At 43.3% G+C, this 22,091-nt stretch overlaps 2 protein-coding genes across 2 annotated transcripts; both read left to right on the forward strand.

Annotated features, from left to right (window-relative positions):
- The first annotated feature begins 3,396 nt into the window (after positions 1–3,396).
- On the forward strand, positions 3,397–9,218 carry LOC109481725 (collagen alpha-1(I) chain-like). Its single transcript, XM_019784316.1, has 7 exons — positions 3,397–3,463; positions 4,703–4,845; positions 5,354–5,470; positions 6,156–6,296; positions 6,526–6,534; positions 6,931–7,044; positions 7,764–9,218. Exons 2-7 carry the CDS (start codon positions 4,711–4,713, stop codon positions 8,976–8,978), a joined length of 1,731 nt encoding a protein of 576 aa, XP_019639875.1. The 5' UTR covers positions 3,397–3,463; positions 4,703–4,710; the 3' UTR covers positions 8,979–9,218.
- Positions 9,219–10,970: 1,752 nt separating this feature from the next.
- Positions 10,971–21,664, forward strand: LOC109481718 (serine/threonine-protein kinase 38-like). Its single transcript, XM_019784311.1, is given in 16 exon segments — positions 10,971–11,111; positions 12,909–13,049; positions 13,184–13,235; positions 13,705–13,827; positions 14,354–14,437; positions 15,128–15,251; positions 16,849–17,003; positions 18,008–18,124; positions 18,531–18,584; positions 18,586–18,606; positions 19,100–19,217; positions 19,387–19,510; positions 20,151–20,221; positions 20,224–20,245; positions 20,648–20,736; positions 21,293–21,664. Coding segments are annotated over 15 exon segments (1,440 nt in total). The 5' UTR covers positions 10,971–11,111; position 12,909; the 3' UTR covers positions 21,439–21,664.
- The last annotated feature ends 427 nt before the right edge of the window (positions 21,665–22,091 follow it).

The following is a 22,091-nucleotide window of genomic DNA, read 5'->3' on the forward strand; positions in this document are numbered from 1 at the left end:
TAGGGACATCAACTGGGAAGGCCAGAGAAAAAAAGAAAATGTTGTTCTGCAAACCAATTTAAAGGGGCCTTATGTAACTTTTTACGCAAAAAATTTGAAAATTCTAATTATATTAAATCTCGTTGTTATCAACATTTACTATCACTTTTCAACACACTTGGCGCATATTTGGACCCAGAGGAGGTTTAAAGCTTAAAAACAATTTATTCAATTACGTCCTCATCTACATTAACAAGCTGATTTACGAAATGCAAAGCTCATTCGAAGCGGGTTTCTGGCGGGAGACTATCATACTATTTGTTTATTGAGATTTTTGTGATGTGAATTTCTACCCCCGAATGCTAGTGGGCCAGTCCATGTGTACAAAGGTCACCCCGACCGTGGGTCACCGCTGATCAGGAAAACAATCACAGAACAGCTGCCTGGACTCATCCATGTTTGTTTGCATTTTGCGGTCTCAAATTGAGACTTCCAAGAGGCGTAATGCCTGATGAGGAAACAATTTTACAACACTAATCTACAAGCACTTGAAAAAAAAAAACAGTGGAACACTACTATAGGCCATACATATTTTGTAAAAACGGGGTGGAAGATAAAATATATTTGCTGTTGTAAGTTAAAAATATTTGTTGTATCAAGGAGGTTAAACCTCCTTTGTATCCAGCATCGTACGTGCGTTATCCAGAGCCATGCTCGGGCACTGTTCTATATAGTCCTGGCTGAAGTATACAGAACCGTGCCTGGGGCAAATCCACGTTCTTGTACACGCCCTGATAATTTTATCCAGAACTGCATTGTAGTGATCTTAACTCGAGCCTACCGTAACTCGAGCCCATTCGGGCGACATAGAACTAGCTAGGCACGGTTCATAATACAATAGCGCCGTACTATTCAGGCATGCAGTAAATTGGATAACATGGATAAGCGCGGTTCTTCCGTACGTACGTGTGAGACGAATCCGTCCAGTAGCATGTTGTACAGACACAGTCCGACCACCCCTCCCAACAGACACACCATCCCGAGCACTCCACAGCACACACGTCGCCTGGGGGTACACCTAAACGCCATGTCGTTGTCCAGTAGACGTAGTATAGTCTCTAGCTTCCGTGTTTCATTTAGTACTAGCAAGGACAATGTCCTTGGTACTGCCGGCGATATCGTCTGCCCCGCCCAAAGCCTAGGACTACAGACTTCAACAGGAAGCCAATCTAGACCCGCCCGTCTGCATAAGCTCACGTACACACCATGCCCAAGCACGCCCTAGCTAGATGTAGTCCGGACTTCGCTCCAGGATTGAGATAACTGAGAACACTACAGGGGGTTACTTTTGTAGTGGTGTCCTTATTTTTGTGCCCTGGAAGCCAGTCTAATATGGGGGGCAAGACTTTTCTATATAAATACCTAAAAAAAAAGTGTGATGAGAAAGAAAAAAGAATCTTTTAGCTTCCAGGAGGTTCTGTTTTTTTTTTACCTTTCATTATGTGCATGCAGGTTCGATTGTACAGTTCTTTTTCTTTTTTTTGTATCAGAAATATTTATTGCCAGAACAAAACTACAGCGACTTTTGTAAAGATTATGGCATGCACCAGCTCAATAAACGATCCGTCCCGAAAACATGCACGCTGAGAGACTATGGGAGTGACAACAAGCGGGGGTCTAACCCGCCACCTATATTTACATGCACGACCTACATACAGGACTGCGTCCACAACAGTCAATTCAATTGCATTCAAAGCCTTTATTTTGCCGCTGTTCAACAAGATCGAGTGTAGAGTGCGGGCGGGTGAGAGATTAAAAACACTGACGGGCCTACTCTCCAAGCAATTTCTAAGGCTTGGGTTATTTTGTGGCGTGTTTTTAGCCTTTTTATTTTGCACTGGAATTTTAATTTCACCCAACAAAATTTCAGCGCAAAAAAAGAAATCCCGATAAAAAACTCTAAAAACACGCCAAAAATAACCCAAACCTCTGCTTGGAGAGTAGGACGGGCCGGTCTCCATTGTTTTACTCACTACCTTTGACTTCGCCCCCGCCGACCGTCCGACTTTGGACCCGCCGGCCATCCCCCGCACCGGATATTTTTAGCCTGTAACCTGGATGTCAGACTGTTTACAGACCAACTCCACGAGGGCCCGCATGCCCTTTTCCGTTGTGTGACGCGCCGATTTAAGGCATGAGACATGGTCATGGAAAAAAAAAGAAGTCAAAGAGGTCAGATCAAATATATATGAATGAATGAATGACTGTGCCATTGTGATCATATGTCGCCCAGCCCATATGGGCTTATAAGGCACTGACAAAATACAAAATCAAAACAGCTCAAAAGGTACAGAGAATCAGATATAACATAAATTATAACTTAACATAATATATAAGTAGATAAATACAGGGAATTAAGTAGTACTGGTCATATACATAAATCAAATCAAATGTAACATAGATGATAAATAATAATAATTTAGGTTCAACCAAAATTGATAATGCATAAAAGTAAAAAGAGGTCACTGTCACATGACTGATCATATAAATGGCTCTTCGTTATCGAGACAAGTTGCCCAAGCTCCTGCAGTGCCTTTGAGGACTCAAAAATTATTCAAAGACGAGATATCTAGAGTCAAAGTTGACCTTCAAAATGCTTCCTTATGCCTCATTGCCTCGGCGTTAAAAACTCTTCAAAACTCTACTATCTAAAGTATCTAAATCCCCACCCACCCCGGAGCCTGCTATGGCCAGCTAACCCCCCTCTTCTTCTTCTGTCATTTTGAGGCAGCCGCCTTCAACTAGCTAAAGATTGTAGCAGCTGTCTTTAGTGGCTAGTACGAGATGGGGTTCGCCAGGCCTCCATCCGGGTGATTTGTCATTTGTAGTGAATCACCAACTCCCAGACAGTATTAGTTTTGGACCATGGCACACCGGGGCATGCCCCTACTCTTTTTCGAAAGGTGTGTGGTGGGTTCTTTAACGTGCTCGAGGTGTGGCTCTCCATTTAACGTACTATCCGAGGGACGTCCTAACCGAGGCTAGGTGCTCATTTACACCTGAGTGAAGTGAGGACAGTCGTGTTAAGTGCCTTTCCCAAGGGTACAAGATTGGTGACATGGGTGGGGATCGAACCCAGGACCTCTAGGTCCTGAGCCGAAAGCGCTACCGCTGCGCCACACACCCCTGGCCAGCTACATTCTTTTTAAGCCGATTTCTACTTGTTATTCGACCTGTAAAAGAGACTGGTGGAGACGGAACCACAAAACGACGGAAAGATGCATTACGCCTGATTGTGTGCAGTTTTACCTATAATCGCTAGATGTCGCTGCCAGCAGGGCCTACTGTGACATGACGTCATGTTCGGCGCTTGATCGGCAATGTTCGGGATGATGACGCCACGATCGGCTCGCCTTCGGCAACGCTCGGGCCGGCGACCCCGTCGGTGACCCCTTGTCGTTGGAAGAAGCAGGAAGAAAGAGCGGTGAGCTTCTTACCGTATTTCTAACAAGATACTAGCCCAAATACTTGTATTTTCGGCACTAACATGCAGAAAACTGCTTATATGAGAGAATCTGACCCAGATATGTTACGATACTCATGAGTAAACCGAAAAGTTTCCTTCCTCAGCGGATAGGACGCCCCCCTCCCCCTTCAACGTTGACTATCATGTACTAACTAACTGTGTAACGTTAGACTCAACTTAGAGAAAGTCTAGATCTCTCCTTCACGAATCGTGTTTTTTCTCAAGCTCTGTACTGGATGTCTCCTGGGATGGACATCAGTTTACTGGACAAGAGCCAACTTGAATTATAATTTGAATGAGCGAATGAAAGACCTTTATTAAAAAGGCTTTATTGTACATTTTTGCTTGCAATTTCGAACAGTACAGGTCATGGTAAATAGCGATGGTAGACTCATATATATCTGTAGTAAAACTACACATGTACAGGTTCTGCTTCTTCTCGCTTCTTAAAACAGTTGTAAATGTAAGAACAGATGGAGTTATTTTGACCTAAAGGAAAACGCTTTATGGTCTGAATCTATGACGAAGCTGTGTTCACGTTCACTAGCACATGAAAATATGATAAACTTAAACTGTAGTGTAACAAATTTAAACGTTACAAATGTTATTTTAAAAACTAGAAGTCGTCGTGTGATCCTGCCAAACCCCTCTGTTATCCTCCCAGCCTGTTCCTTCATTTAAACTAAACAGAAACAGTTATTCAAGCTGAAGCAACTGGATGGATTTTGAAATAGTCAGCCATTTCAGGTAATAATGTTAATATCCACTACCAGTGACTGTTCTGTAGTTATCTGTATCTGTATAGCCGGTATAACCACCCTTCCGTGTAACAGACCAGCTTCTGTATCTGTATAGCCAGTATAACCGCCTTTCGGCATAACACACCAGCTTCTGTATCTGTATAGCCGGTATAACCGCCCTTCGGCGTAACACACCAGCTTCTGTATCTGTATAGCCGGTATAACGCCCTTCGGCGTAACACACCAGCTTCGCAGGCACGCGGCGTGGCGGCAGCTGGCTATATTACACCGAACAACTTGTTACACGTAACCCCTGAACATCTAACTCTAGACATTGTTTAAAGCTATCTAATGATTATCTAGTTAGTTAGTTTAGTTTGATTTTGAAAACAGGCATTTCAGGTGACTGTTCCTCCTTACATGATTGTTTATTTGTTTGTTTGTTTGTTTACCCCAGCCGTCGCCATGACGCTGACGATTGACCAGATCCTGTCGGAGACGAAGAAGCTGGTTGACCGGCTCCGAGACCACGACACGGCCGCGGACGGCCTGATTGGTCAGGCTCAGGTCCTCAACAAGCGCATTGATGCCATGAAACAGGTTTGCAGTTTCAAACTGAATAGGAGCTCGAGCGATTGCTGTGATGTCACAGCCAGCAAGTGGTAGGCAAAAACTGCGTTGGGTGATTTGCTTACCGGCAGATAATTGGCATGTACATGGTCATTGGTGTACACTGTACTTGTATGCGTTACATGAAAACTTTTCAAGTCTAAGGTCAACAGACATCTGTCGTCACTGTACAAGTAACCCAAAACATTTGAGTGGCTCCCATGAGCCTTGTTTTGTGGTGAACTTGAAGTAAATAAAAAAATTAAAGAAACAGCAGGGAAAAGGTTAATGAGTTAATGATTGGCCTGTTTGACCCCCACTGTAGCCAGTATACACACACACATGTACCGGTTAATGAGTAACTGTTGATTAGTTAATAAGTTAATGCTTAGCCTGTTTTACCCCTACATTAGGCTACAGTACCCAGTATTAGTTAATTAGTTAATGATTAGTTAATGAGTTAATGGTTAGTTAATGAGTTAATGTTTGACCCCTACAGTACCAGGAGGACATGAATGAGCTGAACGAAGTCGCCCGACACAAACCGCGATCAACGCTGATCCTCGGCATCCAGCAGGAGAACAGGCAGATACGGGAACTGCAGCAGGAAAACAAGGTAATCAACAAACAAACAAACAAATATGTTTAAATCAAAACTTTTGGTCCAACACAAAAAAGTTCTCTCACCTAGAACTTTCCACCAGTCACTCTGGTCTTCCTCAGTAGACTGACCCAGTGAGGCTTGTCACGTGGCTTCTTTGAAGTGTGACGTCAACACTGGGTCAAAGGTATCTGGTTTATGACAAAGAGGCTAAACATTCTGTGCCAACACCAGGTAAATTGGGACTGTTCAGCTAACTCTGTCAGCCTTGTTCACGGAATAGACCTGTCTACTGCAGCTTCCAGAAAATTTGGGTAAGTCCCAATTCACATGTGTTGGCATAGAACGTTCAGCCTTTTTGTCATAATGAAGTATACCAACACAGATCAACCAAGAATTGAGGTATTCAAAAACTCGTATTTCCCCAGAACTAATCGTAGACTGGAACTCGTTGCCACCAAGCACAGTTGGGGCATCATCACCAGAAAGCTTTAAACAACTCCTGCAATCAAATGTGCAAAGATTGAGTGTAACAAGTCGTCCGGTGTGATATAGCTAGCTGCCGCCGCGCCGCGTGCCTGGGAAGCTGGTGTGTTACGCCGAAGGGCGGTTATACCGGCTATACCGATATAGATACAGATACAGATGAACTTTCATGCTAACCTCTGGTATGTTTGTTTGTTTGTTTGTGTTTCCTTAGGAGCTGCGGGTTTCCCTGCAGGAGCACCAGGCTGCCCTGGAGCTCATCATGAGCAAATATCGGGAGCAGATCCTGAAACTGGTCGTCGCAAATCGACTCGAGAAGCCCTGGACGAGACTTCAGCTGGCTGCAACACCGCAGGTGAGACTTAATTTCATTTGATTCAATTCATTGAAATTACAACAGTGCAATACACGCGGAACAGAGGCAGCTGTTGCTGGTGTTGTGTCTCACACATAGAAACAAATACAGAATAGACAATACTCACTTTCACTTGAGTTAAAGTGGGGAAAGTTGTTTAAAGTGCCTTACCCAAGGGCACAAGAGCAGTGGCATGTAAGGACTCGGGACCTCTTGGTTCCGAGTCGAGCACTCTGCCGTTGTGCCACACGACCCACAAGGCTTAGTAAACAAACATGACAACACAGGTGAGATTTACCTTTGCAGAAGGAAAACATAAATAGTTTTTGCTCTGTTTCTTCTTCTTCCTCTACAAACAAATAAGGTCAATGGCCTGGACCAGATGGCTGTCGCCATGGTTACTGGTACTGTAGCAGACATCCTGTGGTGCTGGATTACAATTTTCATTTTGTAGCAAGTTGCAGGACAGAGTTGGAGGAGCTGGTCAACACATATATGATTGTCTTTGAGTAAGAATAAACAGGGCAGTAGTCTGTTGGGCTAGGCCATGTGAAGGTAAACATTATGCATTTTGTTTTGCAAATATTACCTACCTACTAAGTTAATTTGTTCAATGATTTTTTCTATGTTTCAGGAGGTCCAAACAAAGATTGAGAAGATTTGTGAGATGGCAGCTGTCATGGCCAAAGCCGTTGCTATGGACGATGAGTATGTTGCTAAGGAACAGGAGAGAGTGGCACAGCTAGAGGTAAGAAATCTACTGTGTCCCCAGGTTGATAGGCCTAGGAAAAAAATGTTGTGTTTCCTGTTTCAGTCCTGAAAAAATTAGGGTCGGTAGGTAGCCTTAGGGGTTATCCGTTTTTATTTTCTTTTTTTTTTATTAGACTCTGGCAACCTCTAGTGACCCAACATACAATGTATACAAAACAGTTTAGCAAAGTAAAATTTGCAGGAGGACACTTATAAGTGTCAATGTTGGAAAACCGATTGTATGACATTTCATCACTCGGGTGTCAGATCATGGAGCTAGAAAAGGTCAATTAGCTATCGTTGAAGAGATTCATTTGTCACGTATAGATACAGTTCCTAGTGAATTCTTTCATCAGTGACAACTTTGGAAGGGTAAGGATACTAACCTCCAAATTTTCGATGGCTATCAATCCATCTTGTTCACGGAGTGGCCTAATCTCGCGAGATGGACTGATAGCCATCGAAAATTTGGAGGTTAGTATCCTTACCCTTCCAAAGTTGTCACTGATGAAAGAATTCACTAGGAACTGTCAATTAGCTAGAAATATATAATATATAAGGTGGCTTAACAATCTACAAAACTATTACATTCTTTTATGTAAATAAAAACTTTCTACAAAGGAACTTAATCTTAATCTATAAAAGATTACATTATGTACCAAGTGGCGGGACCTATGCCATTATGCCCCATGCTAATGTTTGTTTCACTCACTGCAGGTGGAGAACAAGGGACTGAGGGAACTTCTGGAGATCAGCACGAAACTCAAGGTCACACACTCGGGTGAAGGTCGCAGGGAGGACAAGCCCCCTCCCCCGTACGTCCCCCGACAGACCCACGTACTTCTCAAAGACAAGGAGCCACCGGCAACAACTGTGTCTGACAGGACAGCTCAACCAAAGGGGCCACCTAGCAGGGATGGGCTTCCTAGCAGGGATGGGCCACCTAGCAGGGATGGGCCACCCAACAGGGATGGGCCACCTAGCAGGGTTGGACTGCCTAGCAGCGATGGACCACCTAGCGTAGAGGGGTTACCTAGCAGGGATGCACCACCTAGCAGGGTTGGACCGCCTAGCATAGAGGGGCCACCTAGCAGGGATGGACCACCCAGCAGGGATGGACCACCTGGACCACCTAGCAGGGATGGGCCACCTAGCAGGGATGAGCTGCCTAGCAGGGATGGACCACCTAGCAGGGATGGGCCACCTACCAGTGGTGGGCCACCTAGCATAGAGGGGCCACCTAGCAGGGATGGGGCACCTAGCAGGGATGGGCCACCTAGCAGGGATGGACCACCTAGCAGGGATGGGCCACCTAGCGTAGAGGGGCCACCTAGCAGAGATGGGCCAACTAGCAGGGATGGACCACCTAGCGTAGAGGGGCCACCTAGCAGGGATGGGCCACCTAGTACAGGGGGTCTACATGGCAGGGACAGGCCACAGGGTTCAGAAGGGTCAGAACAGACAGGAGAAGTAGTGAGTAGCATTGTAGAGGTCAGTCTTGTAGAACAGCTAAGGAGGGAGGCGTTAGCTGGTTCACAGGACATCTCCAGCGAGAAGGTACCTACCCTTCCGGCGGGCCTTGTCTCTCCTCAAGCCAACACTCAGGAACAAACAGACATGGGAGAAACAACTACAGATACAAGACAAGACGCTTCACCACCAACGATGCAGGAAACCGGCACCGAAACAGGACAAGATGCAACAGAAACAAGACATGTCTCGGGTGCACAACTTCAGGTGCAGGCAGAGGTGACTGTCTTGTCAGAGGATGAAAGCGAGACAGACATCTTGGAAAGTGAGAGTGACACTACTATAGAGAGTGAAACTGAAGTAGAAAGTGACAGTGAACTAGTTGTAAATAAAACGGAAGTTATGGAGAGTGAGTCCACGTGTACAGCGCCAGATGTGGGCAGCTCAGGGAGAAACACATGATGAAAAATCAGCTTGCCGGGTTAAGGGAAGATCTGTGTAATATATATGGAGACAACGGCAACTGAATCGATTTTGAAAACTGTCGGATGTTAGTACCATCCACTACCTTTTATCAGTCACCAAGACTGACTCCCGAAAGCCACTGATGATTTGATTTGATTTGATGCATTGAAATTACAACAGCGCAATACACGCGGAACAGAGGCAGCTGTTGCTGGTGTTGTGTCCCGCACATAGAAACGAATACTGTACAGACAATACTCATTTTCACTTGAGTCTAGTGGGGAAAGTCGTGTAAAGTGCCTTTCCCAAGGGCACAAGATTGGTGGCATGTCAGGACTTGAACCCGGGACCTCTTGATTCCTAGTTGCGCACGCTGCCGTTGCGCCACACGACCTTATGAAAACTAGAGTGAATGCAGCCTGAAACATCCGACCATTTTCAAAATCGATCAAGTTGCTTGAGTAACTGTTATATATCTGGGCATCTTATAGTTACCTGGATGTCTAACCTTATCGACAAAGGTCTGTATAGTTTTGAATAAATAAATAAACTCTGACTGTGTGGAATGAAGGTGGACGTTGTATAGCTATGTGACAGATATGTGAACCCAGGTGAAATATACATGTAAATATATTCTTCAGTTCCAACAGTGATGCTATTAAATGTACAGATAAACTTGACTATGACAGAATATGCCTGTTGCAATTTGTTAGGCTAGGTAATACCAGTAATTGTTAGCTGGAAGGCTATTGGTCAGAATCTTGGCCTTGTATGTTAACTTCAAAGCCATTGGTCAAATCAAAGCATATCCTGTTTAGCACGTCGGCAGAACATACTGCACCTGCGCAAAACCCGTAATGTATTGTGCATATAGCCTAGGCAGAACGTCTCATATAAGGTCATATTTGCTCATATAAGGTTAACATTCTGACAGTAGTTTTCAAATGTTATGTCGTAAAAGATATCGTCTGCAACAGGCAAAATTCTGATGCAACGTTGACCAAAAATCCAACAAAACCTGTGAAAATCTGGGGTTCTGCGCAGGCACAGTACGTTCTGCCGACGTGCTATCCTGTTCCATTTAGCCCAAAGTATCAAATTGAAAAGATTTTGTATAATTATGATGATGTTTAATGAATAAAGACTGAAATAAAGGGTTTGGTGCGGTCTGTGGTGTGGATATTTCTACTTATTATGTTTTAGCAACAGCTCTGAGCTCTTTTCCTTTTAATTATATGGATGACATACGTGCGCGCATAAATTTTTGGATGTTTCCAAAAAAAAAAGTTTTCAACCATTCTGTAAATCGTACATAACAGTTGCAAAATGTGAAAATACATACCGTAACTTTGGAAAATGATACCAATGTCGTAGAATGCCAAAATCAAACGAAAAAGATGAAAATGAAGTGAATTTGAAGACTAGCTTTTCGCCATACCATACTCTTGTGTCATTAAATTTTGTTCTTTCTCCAAAACCATGTAGATTTCAAAATGAAAGCAACTTTTTTTTGGCCAAACTTTTTTTTATTCGCACGTACGCGCGCATCAGTTTTGAGGTTCCTAGGACATGTTATCCATATAATCAAATCAGGCCTAACTGTCGTGATCGCCTTTCAAGGTCAGAGTTCAAAGGTTGAAGGCCCTGATTACGGAAGACCGCGTTCACTTTCAGTTTTTCTTTCTCTTTCCGAAGAAAAAAACACATCGATTGAAAATTGCAGCATTTGTTGACCATATTTGGACCCTTGCCCCCGGGAGTCAAGGTCAGACGATGTTGGATTTGTTTCTAAATCTTAGCTAATGCAAACAGGGCATTTTGTATCACTCCGCTTTAAGTGCCACATTTTTACTCACAAGGAAACATTAAATCTATCTATTCTAGAAATATTTCTGACAAAGGTCTGTATTGGAGTTAGATTGGAGTGGAAAGACTTGATTTATAGTAGAAATTCCTGAGAAATTCGAGGAAATCCTTCCAGGAACTACTTTCTGTCATCACCCCACCATAGCGCGGAGTGGTCCGGCTGCGTGAGGCGGCAGGGCAGGCGAAAGTGGCCTCGGCGCCTCCAAGGTTCGGATTTCTGCACCTGAAGTAGTGACGAAAACGTCCCGGACTCCATGCGTTAAGGTGAGTTCTACGTGACTACACGTATGTCTGAACAACAGGGTATTGTCTGTACCTTCTTTCCGTGTCTGTGTTCGCCTTACGCCGTATAATACAGCCTAGAAGTTACCCTTACCGAGCGCTGAAGTCATCACGACTGTACAGCTAATGTTTATCGACTAAATTTCTGAGGCCTGGTCCCTCGCTTGTCGCGACTTGGCCAGGCCTGGCGCTCCTGGCGTTTTAACCGTGTGTGTTGTACGTGGGATCGGAAATAGGAGAAGTTAAGTGGGTAAACGTACTGCCTATTTACAGCTGAAACTGTAGGAGCTTCGCAGATCTAGACTGCTTGCATGTTAAACTGATACTGTAGTGTACAGTAGGTTTTAGGTCTATCGGTCTGACCAGTCCAACTATATTTGTAGATAGACATATATTATTTTTGACCAGGCTAGGATAAGTTAACACAATGTTCCCCGTAAAGCCTCCCATTTCAGTGACACACCTGGCACGGGTATTATATAGACACACCTGCATGGCACAGGTATTCGCATTATATAGGCTGCACAACACAGACACACTCACACACACACTCACACACACAGACACACCCACAGACACACCTGGCAAAGGCACACACACACACACCACACACACACACTCACACACACATACACACAGACACACACACTCACTCACTCACAGACACACCCACAGACACACCTGCATGACACAGGTATACACAAGTCACACACTTAGTACCTAGCCTACAGACACACTTAGTATTCCACAGAAATATACACTGTAGTTCTGTGTTCCTTGCAACTTAAACATTCTGAAAGGTGTTATTCCAGAAGCCTACTGTGAACCATCAGGTTGGTAAACGAATGAATAGCAAATTTCTTTGATCACAACCATTTATTTTTCACGAGCCGACGTTTCGATGACCGTCTGCCATCTTCATCAGGGCAATTCTGACTGGTTTACTGTGCTCTGACACTAGATGTTACTTGGTGCATAGTGATTATTAAGTACTAAAGGTGTACGTTACATAGTTCACAGTGCACAGTTACATGTACTTGGTTCACAGTGAACTTAAGCTAGTTTTTACTGTTAACAATGCATTTCCGAACTATGATGAACCATGTAACACCTTTAGTGCACTATGCACCAAGTAACATCTAGCGTCAGTGCACAGTAAACCAGTCAGAATTGCCCTGATGAACATCGAAACATTGGCTCGTAAAAAGTAAATGGTTGTGAAAAAAGAATTTTGCTATTCATAGGAACCAAGTGTTTCAGCAAACAAGAGACATGAACAAGCTGGTGTTAAACAGCTTACTTGTGGAATTATGATGGCGCATGGTGACATTTGACCCCCAGAAGAAGAAACAACCCCAGTGGCCAATTTTGCCCTTTGACCCCCAGGATGATTATGTTTGCTAATGTTGTCACTTGACCCCAAGAAGACAACCATGGTTGCAAACTTTGCCATTTGAACCCCAGGATGATTATGGTGATATTTGTTGACATTTGACCCCTAGAAGACAGTACCATAGTTTCAGGCTTTGCCCTTTGACCCAGGATGATTATGTTGGTGAATGTTGACATTTGACCCCTAGAAGAAATAACCATGGTTGCAACCTTTGCCCTTTGACCCCCAGGATGATTATGAATATGATGATAATTGTTGACATTTGACCCCTAGAAGACAGTACCATAGTTTCAGCCTTTGCCCTTTGACCCAGGATGATTATGTTGGTGAATGTTGACATTTGACCCCTAGAAGACATAACCATGGTTGCAACCTTTGACCCGTAGGATGATTATGATGGCGAACACGGGGGATGCGCTGAACTTCCCCATCAGCACACACACGCAGGACAAGGTCACCCGCGCCAAGGTCACGCTCGAGAACTTCTACCACAACCTGGGAATTCAGCATGAGGAACGGGAGAGCAGGTCGGTTATAGTGAATAATGTCATCAGGTTGTTGCTGTTGTAAGTCACAGGTTATTGTTGTCTACTGTTGCAGCTTAGTTTTTCTGTTTGTTGTACTTATTTCTGGGTGCTGAAAACATCTTTGTTCCCTGCAGACAACAGAAACTGGAGAAAACCATGGTAGAGGAAGGACTGACCAGTGAGGAGGTGAGAAACATCACATAAACAAACAAATCAATACAAAAAATCCAATTCCTTCATATGAAATATGCAGAGGTAGCACAAAAAATGAAAACCAAGAAGGGTGCACATGGAGAAAACTGTTTGTCAGGTCGAATAATTAGGGAAAGATGTTGAAAAGTTGTGTTTATGATTAGTATTAGTTAGGTCAAGCCTTATGAAAATGTAGTTAATGCGTATTTAGTAGTTGCCATACTTTGTACCCTGTACAACTGTTTTGCAATAAAGTTATCGTATGATTAAGATGAAGATGATGATAAGGTGTTTGCTTCCACCACAGAAAGAGGAAAGAAGAAACCAGCACGCTGCCAAAAAAAACAGAGAAAACTGTTTGCCAGGTCGAATAATTAGACTAAGGAATAGGTTAGATGTTAAAAGTTATGTTCATGATGATTATGAAGATAGTAAAATTTAAAGTTGTTTGTGTCCACTGCAGAAAGAGGAAAGAAGAAACCAGCACGCTGCCAAAGAAACAGAATTCTTGAGACTGAAAAGGTCCAGACTTGGAGTGGACGACTTCGAGTCCCTCAAAGTCATCGGCAGAGGAGCTTTTGGGGAGGTAAGAATGGGATTGTCATCAAGGATAGATTTTGTAGATTTCAGTTCTCTCTATCCGGTTTATTGTCTAGTGTTTCCCCGTGTTCCGAGGGTTAGACGTGCTTGCACACTGATGCTGAGGCTTGATGGTAGCTCGCCACTCGCCTCTGTCCTGTGGTTCTTGGGTACAGCATATATCAATACCCCTGCAGGTTAGAATGTCAACAACTTTACCAGCTAGCCATGCATGCGCAGTTTTGAATGTTCAAAACTGCAGAATGTTAAACTTTAAAGTGACTTTTCTGTGTTCCAGGTTTCTTGTAGGCGTTCGATTTTGGTTTTACTCAGTTCGACGGTGTTTTTAGATGTTGTTGACTGTGTGCGGTGCTGTTTTCCAGGTAAGACTAGTCCAGAAGAAAGACATGGGACACATCTTCACCAATGATGATTAGGTGCTGAACCCACCTTGTGTGGAAAACTGCAGTACTAGCTACAGGTGCTAGAGGGAGTTTGTTGTTGTTAACTGTGTTTGTTACCGACTGTTCCAGGTCAGACTAGTCCAGAAGAAAGACACGGGACACATCTTCGCCATGAAGGTGCTGCGGAAGGCGGACATGTTGGAGAAGGAACAGGTACCGGTGACCTTATTGAACTCCGCAGTGGTTAAGTTTTCAGTACATGGCATCAGTATCTTGACACATCCACCTGATTGTACGCAAGAATATTGTATGTAAAATTGTGAGAAAATAAGTCTAAATGCCACAATGTAATTTTTCACAAGAGTCTCATACATGTAATTATATACAATTAACAAGTCATTCGGTGTGATATAGCCAGCTGCCGCCACGCCGCGTGCCTGCGAAGCTGGTGTGCTATGGCTATACAGATACAGAATTTTTAGCTCATATCTAATATGATTTTATTGTTGTAATGACTAATGTATAACTGATTGTCTGTTATGTCACGTTCAATTCAGCTAAATATACTTAGCTGCTTATTTGTGACAGCTGGTAACTGTTGTAAGTGTGTTTTTTAAAGGTTGCGAATAAACCACTCTCTCTTTCTCTTTCTCTCTCTGTCTCTCTCCCTCTCTCTGTCTCTGTCTCTCTCTCTGTCTCTCTGTCTCTCTCTCTCTCTGTGTCTCTGTCTCTCTCTCTGTCTCTCTCTCTGTCTCTTTCCCTCTCTCTGTCTCTCTCTGTCTCTTTCCCTCTGTCTCTATCTCTCTCAGGTGGCTCACCAAGAAATTAAATTGATGTGGCCTAAGCATATTTTTTAAAAGTTGCGAATAAACCATTCTCTCTCTCTGTTTCTCTCTCTCTCAGGTGGCCCACGTGCGTGCTGAGAGAGACATCCTGGTGGAGGCAGACAACCCGTGGGTGGTGCGCATGTTCTACTCCTTCCAGGACCCCATCAACCTCTACCTCATCATGGAGTTCCTACCTGGAGGTCAGTCTGTAGTAGTAGTAGTAGTAGTAGACTGGTTTATTGGGTCTTAACGCAAAACATACATCATGGAGTTCCTACCAGGAGGTCAGGCTAAGTCTCAACAGCCCAAACTTTGCTGTTTTCTTTCTTTTTATATTTACCGAAGGAAAACATATTGTTTTTGCTCAGTTTCTTCCTCTTCTTCTTCTCCAAACAGTGATCTCTTACCTGACCAATGACATGATTTGTTGACGTCTGTCACCATGGTGACTGGTGTTAGGTTACATAATGTTGCAATTTCATGGTCTGCTCTGCTCCTGTCACCATATACTAGTATGGTACAATACATGTATGTGAATGTGTTTGAGTAAGATCTGGCCATATCCGAAGGTAAACATTATGCATTTGCTTTGCAAATGTTACTTCTCCAGTTGTATGTAAATTGATATTCTGTCCCATACGAGTGTACAAAAGCAATTCAGCTTGTTGAACATTTACCTCATGCTGCAAGGTCGATTTTCTTAAACTGTATAATAATAAAACTGTATATAAAACTGTAAACTAGCGTCTACCAGGCTCCAGAAGTGGTTGGAAAGAGTAGAAATTGGCCAAATAGACAGATACTTAGTAACATGCTGGGATAGTTGGTCTGCTGATGGAGTACATTTCCTACCGGTCAGTCAATGTCTATATAAACCCTTGGGCATGTTTGATCAATTGCTGATGTCACGTATCCGCAAAGTCTTGTGTGAATAAGGTCATGTGTCTGTAGCAGTAACTCTGGCGAGACAATGTTTCGAAGTGATTGGTCATTAATTATCCTGATGAAGGCGATAGTGTTCGATGAAAATTTGATCTCTGTGTAATCTTCGTGTTGGAATAAAGTTCAACATTTTACTATAGTCAAAATCTCTACATCTTACCCCAGACTACCCTCTACCAAGCTTCAGAAGCAGCTGGAAAAATGAGTAGAAATTGGCCAAATAGACAGATCACATGCCAGGGGAGTTGGTCCACCGATGGAGGGGGTTTAGAATCATCTTTATTACAGTGTAATGCTTTGTGTGAAGGTCATTCAGCACCAAGGACAGCTATATATATACAACAAGATAAAATAAAGATTGCTTTGGTAAAACCAACACCTGACTGATAAAACGTTGTACAATTGGTTTTCTAACATTGGCATTGAAAATAAAAGTGTCCTCATGCAAGTTTTACTTGCAAGTATTGTATAAGTTGCACCCCTATATAAATATCAGTGAAGTCAAAAAAAAAAGAGAAAAAGAAAGATAATCCCTACCTACCGACCATAATTTTTTTAGGACTGAAACAGAAAACACAACATTTTTTTTTCCTAGGCCTAGGCAGCAGAATGTACTCTATTTGCTGACGAACTCCCCCGGCATGTTACTAGTATCTCTCTATCTGGCCAATTTCCACTTTTTTTTTCCAGCCACCTCTGAAGCCTGGGAGAGGCTAACACCGAACCAGAAAGTCAGTAAAATCAGGAAAATCTCACCCCAAATAAACCAGTTCAGCATTCAGGCGGTTCTAACATTGTCCCCGTGTATGTTTTGTAGGTTCTAACGTTGTCCCCTTGTACATGTGTCTGTTCCAGGCGACATGATGACGTTACTGATGAAGAAAGACACGCTGTCAGAAGAGGCGACGCAGTTCTACATCACAGAAACGGCGCTGGCCATCGACTCTATCCACCAGCTGGGCTTCATCCACAGAGACATCAAACCTGACAATCTGCTGCTAGACTCAAGGGTACGTCCTCACCGTTAACCTTTAACCCTTAACCTCTCACCCTTAACCTCTAACCTTTCATCCACAGAGACATCAAACCTGACAATCTGCTGCTAGACTCCAGGGTACGTCCTCACCGTTAACCTCTAACCCTTAACCTTTAACCTTTCATCCACAGAGACATCAAACCTGACAATCTGCTGCTAGACTCCAGGGTACGTCCTCACCTTTAACCTTCAACCCTTAACCTCCAACCCTTAACCTCTAACCTTTCATCCACAGAGACATCAAACCTGACAATCTGCTGCTAGACTCCAGGGTACGTCCTCACCCTTAACCTGTAACCCCTAACCTCTCACCCTTAACCTTCAGTCCATAAACTTTTTTCTAGAGCCATTATAGGAGTTTTTTTAAATGACATGTCTCAGTGTGAAAGCATGAGAGTATTTTTGTTTGTTTCTTAGCATTACCATAGTTACTAACGATGCTGTAATTTGCAGGGACACATCAAACTGTCAGACTTCGGACTGTGTATTTTGTTTGTTTGTTAAGGTTACCATAGTTACTGACGATGGCGTTCTTTGCAGGGACACATCAAACTGTCAGACTTCGGACTGTGTATGTTTGTTTGTTTGTTAAGGTTACCATAGTTACTGACAATGGCGTTCTTTGCAGGGACACATCAAACTGTCTGACTTCGGACTGTGTATTTTGTTTGTTTGTCACAGTTACCATAGTTACTGATGATGGTGTTCTTTGCAGGGACACATCAAACTTTCAGACTTCGGACTGTGTATTTTGTTTGTTTGTCACGGTTACCATAGTTACTGACGATGCTGTTCTTTGCAGGGACACATCAAACTGTCAGACTTCGGACTGTGTATGTTTGTTTGTTTGTTATGGTTACCATAGTTACTGATGATGGTGTTCTTTGCAGGGACACATCAAACTGTCAGACTTCGGACTGTGTATGTTTGTTTGTTTGTTAGGGTTACCATAGTTACTGACCATGGTGTTCTTTGCAGGGACACATCAAACTGTCAGACTTCGGACTGTGCACCGGACTGAAGAAAGCTCACAGGACAGAGTTCTACAGGGACCTCACACAGGCCAACCCAAGGGACTTCAGTAAGTCTTACAGTGTAATACCCTTTTTTCTGTAGGCTTCTGAAAGTACACATACATGCTATTATATAGTTAGGACTAACATGAAGGTGTAGACTTTGATGGAGTGAAGTTGAGTGTTTTGTGTTTAGAGTTACAACTTTAGATCCAACACAAAAAGTTCTCTCATCTAGAGCTTTCTACCAGTCACTCTGGTATTCCTCAGTGGCTTCTTTGAAGTGTGACGTCAACATACACTGGGTCAAAGAAGCCACATGACAAGCCTCACTGGGTCAGTCTACTGAGGAAGACCAGAGTGACTGGTCGAAAGCTCTAGGTGAGAGAACTTTTTTGTGTTGGATGTAAAGTTTTAACTCTAAACATGTAACTACCAACACAGATGAACTTTCATGGTTGAATGTTTTGTGTTTCTCCCCTCCCCAGCTACCCACACCCCCATGGATGCCAAAGACTTCCAAGAGAAGAGCAGAGAGCTGGAAAAAGAAACAGGAGACAACTTGTACAGTAAAACAAACAAACAAACAAACAAACAAACAAACAAACAAACCTGCAACTGTTAATCACCAACTTGTATATTTCCCATGGCATAGAGGAATAAAAAATGTACTGATTTTAAAAAAAATTTTATTTACTTCATGATTCACCACAAAACAAGCTAAGGCTCATATTCATAAGAGCCACTCAAAATGTTTTGGGTTACTGTACAGCCAGTGAGGACAGATGTTTGTTGTGGTAGCTTATTCAATCAATAGTTTGTACTTATAAACCTGCATTTCTCCTCTGGTCTCTCAGTCACTGACGAAAGCTAGTGGATACTAGCTGAAATGTCTGTTTCTAAAATCATATCCAGTTGCTTGAGTAACTGTTTTTTGGCATATCTTATTACCTGGATGTCTAACTTTCATCAACGTATTTCATAGATGCTCTGTTAGATCATTATATCTAAATGTATTAGTTACCCTATTTAATGTTGCCCTGTTTACTGTCCCCAGGCGTATTCTACAGTAGGAATCCCAGACTACATCGCTCCCGAAGTCTTCATGCAAACCGGCTACACAAAAACCTGCGACTGGTGGTCACTGGGCGTCATCATGTACGAGATGTTAATAGGTGAGTTCTACTTCTTATACTATCGTGAAAGTTCATCTGTGTTGTTTAATGTTAAAACTTTTGGTCCAACACAAAGAAGTTCTCTCACCTAGAGCTTTTGACCAGTCACTCTGGTCTTCCTCAGTAGACTGACCCAGTGAGGCTTGTCATGTGGCTTCTTTGTTGCTAGGTTACCCGCCGTTCTGTTCGGAGAACCCCCAGGAGACGTACAGGAAGGTGATGAACTGGAAAGAGATGCTGGTTTTCCCGCCGGAGGTGCCCATCTCCTTCAACTCAAGGAACCTCATCGAAAGGTAAAAATCTTTCAAGACTTGTATTGTGTCACTTACAAGAAGTAATGTTTCTCTAAGTCTGAGTCAGTGGTGACTGTCTAAGCTAGTGTAAGAACTCGTAGTACAGTAAAGTATTACATAAGAATAGAATTCCAAAATAGCTGTGAAAAATGTTCTCACTCCCTGTACGGTTTATCATCTGTTGTTCCCTGTCTTCCAAGGGTTAGACGTGCCTGCACTGCAATACTGAGGCTTGATGGCAGCAGGCCACTTGCCTCTGTCCTGTGGGTTAATGTTGTCTAAGTTCAAGTAAAGAAAATGTGTGTTTGAATCTTGTAACTGTGATTCTTGTTTAGGTTGTGTACAGACATGGATGTGGTAATGTTACCCTGTCTCTTTAGCAGGGGTCTCCCCAGAAAATTTGAGGAGAGAGGTGCTTCCTAATCACAAGGATATTACACAGATTGTCCTTGCTAATCAGTTGATGTTGCGGAAAAGATCTGTCAATTTTCATGAAAAATACTTAGAGGAAACTCAAGATTTAAAATTTTGGGCGAGGAGCTAGGATTTTGGGTACATGGGGAGCACCCTTGGTTCATTGCTTGGGGAGAGCCCTGCTTTAGTGATGTTACCCTGTACATGTATTATTTTCTCTCCACAGGTTGTGTACAGACATGGACGTGCGGCTGGGGAAGCAGGGAATCGAGGAGCTGAGAGAAAACCAGTTTTCAAGGCCGTCGACTGGGAACACATCAGGTCTGTTTGTCTTTCTTCTTTGGCCTTTTGCTCTGTCTGAGCATAGGCCACCGACGATTCCTTTACCCGCCTCTGGGCTGTCTTAGTTTTGTCAGGTCATCCTATTTCCTACTCTCCTTGTCATCTCCTCCTCAGTATCTCTTCTCCAACAGTTACTGTTTCTGGACCGGCCCCTCTATCTTCTACCCTTTGGATTCCATGTTAGAGCCTGGTGTGTGATGCTGCAGCAGCAGCAGCACTGCTTGTCTTAAGGAGGTTAATGATTAAATAATTGTCTGACCCCCCACCCCAGTAAGTTTGAAACACCCTCATCACTACCCAGGCTTCTTGCGTAGTACACAAAAATGAATATATGTGAATAAATAAATAAAAATAACACTAACGTTGACTCCTTCCCTGCAGAGAGCGGCCGGCGCCGTTTCCCGTCACGGTGAAGAGCTTCGACGACACGTCCAACTTCGACGAGTTTCCCGAGATCGAGCTGCAGCCACGTGAGTCTCTGTCTTTCAGTGTGTGTGTGCCAGCCTTGTGTATGTGTGTGTGTGCATGTGAGTTTGTGTGTGTGTGTGTGTGTATGTCGATTGAGTGTGTGTGCGTGTGCTCGTGAGTGTGTGTGTATGTGTGAGTGAGTGAGTGTGTGTGTGTTTGTGTGTTTGTGTCTGCGTGTGTGTGTACATGTGTCTGTGTGTGTGTCCATTTGTGTGTGTGTGTGTGTGTGTGTCTGTATGTGTGTGTATGTGTGCGTGTGTGTGTGTGCACGTGTGTGTGTGTGTGTGTGCCTTGTGAGTCTCTCTCTTGTCCAACACATCCCTCAAAGCCAGTGTTTTACGCAGAAGGGTAGTTATGCCGGCTCTGCTGGACTCAAACTCGAATTTGTTCAAATCAACATGGTACTATTGGTAGCCATGTAACTGAAATAATTGTACATTACTGAATTAATTTTTCATTGACTGTCACACTGTGACTGATACTTGTAATAAATTATTGCCATTCCAATTAAAATTTAGATCCAGATGGTAACTCTTTTGTTTTTTTTTCCCTTGACAGCCACACCAACCTCCAAAGAAGGCGAAGAGAACAAGTACAAAGACTGGGTTTTCCTGAACTACACCTTCAAAAGATTCGACGCTTTGACGCAGCGCGGCGTGCCCCGCCAGCCAACACGCAACGCTCTGCCCAAGGAGAAGTGCTAATGTCCGACGTGCGAATGTCGTTAGCGGCTGTGTCGTGTAATCGTTTTCTTGTCGGTTGTTATGTATAGAGGCACTCACAATGCATTGCTTCAGGAGACTGACTCACCTGCATACACGCACGCATACATACAAGCATTCACACACACACACACACACTTGTATGTACACACAAACACACACACACACGCATGCACACACACACACGCATGCACGCACACACACACAAAAACACGTGCACACACACAAACACACGTACACACACACACACACACACACACATACACATGCATGCACACACACACACACACACATACACATGCATGCACACACACACACAAGGTTTTCTTGCTGAAATGTCTGCTAGCGAAGGAAATAAAGTGGTGTGGCCTTATGGTACGAAAACATCAGTTGCAGGATGTAAAGGTTAGTTCTTATGTTTATGTTTAAGTGAAAAGTTTATGTCTAGAGTTATTTTAACTTAGTAGAAGGTGAAAAGAATGGACAAGATACTGTTGTGTTATGATCACATCTGAATACTGCAGACTTAAAAAGTAGGAATCCACATTAACTAAAAATGACTTTAGTAGAAATACATGTGCACACTATTGTGGCCAGACACTGGTTGTCATGTTCACATTTCGCTTTACTAGAAA

This window comes from Branchiostoma belcheri, unplaced genomic scaffold, assembly GCF_001625305.1.
Source record: "Branchiostoma belcheri isolate BF01 breed outbred unplaced genomic scaffold, Haploidv18h27 scaffold57, whole genome shotgun sequence".
NCBI classification, from domain to species: Eukaryota; Metazoa; Chordata; class Leptocardii; order Amphioxiformes; family Branchiostomatidae; genus Branchiostoma; species Branchiostoma belcheri.

What these genes read in the sequence shown, in the direction of transcription:
- LOC109481725 (XM_019784316.1), top strand. Translation starts at nt 4,711, where the DNA reads ATGACGCTGACGATTGACCAGATCCTGTCGGAGACGAAGAAGCTGGTT. An exon ending in GCATTGATGCCATGAAACAG is followed by an intron (nt 4,846 to 5,353) that starts GTTTGCAGTTTC and finishes TGACCCCTACAG; the next exon opens with TACCAGGAGGACATGAATGA. An exon ending in AACTGCAGCAGGAAAACAAG is followed by an intron (nt 5,471 to 6,155) that starts GTAATCAACAAA and finishes GTGTTTCCTTAG; the next exon opens with GAGCTGCGGGTTTCCCTGCA.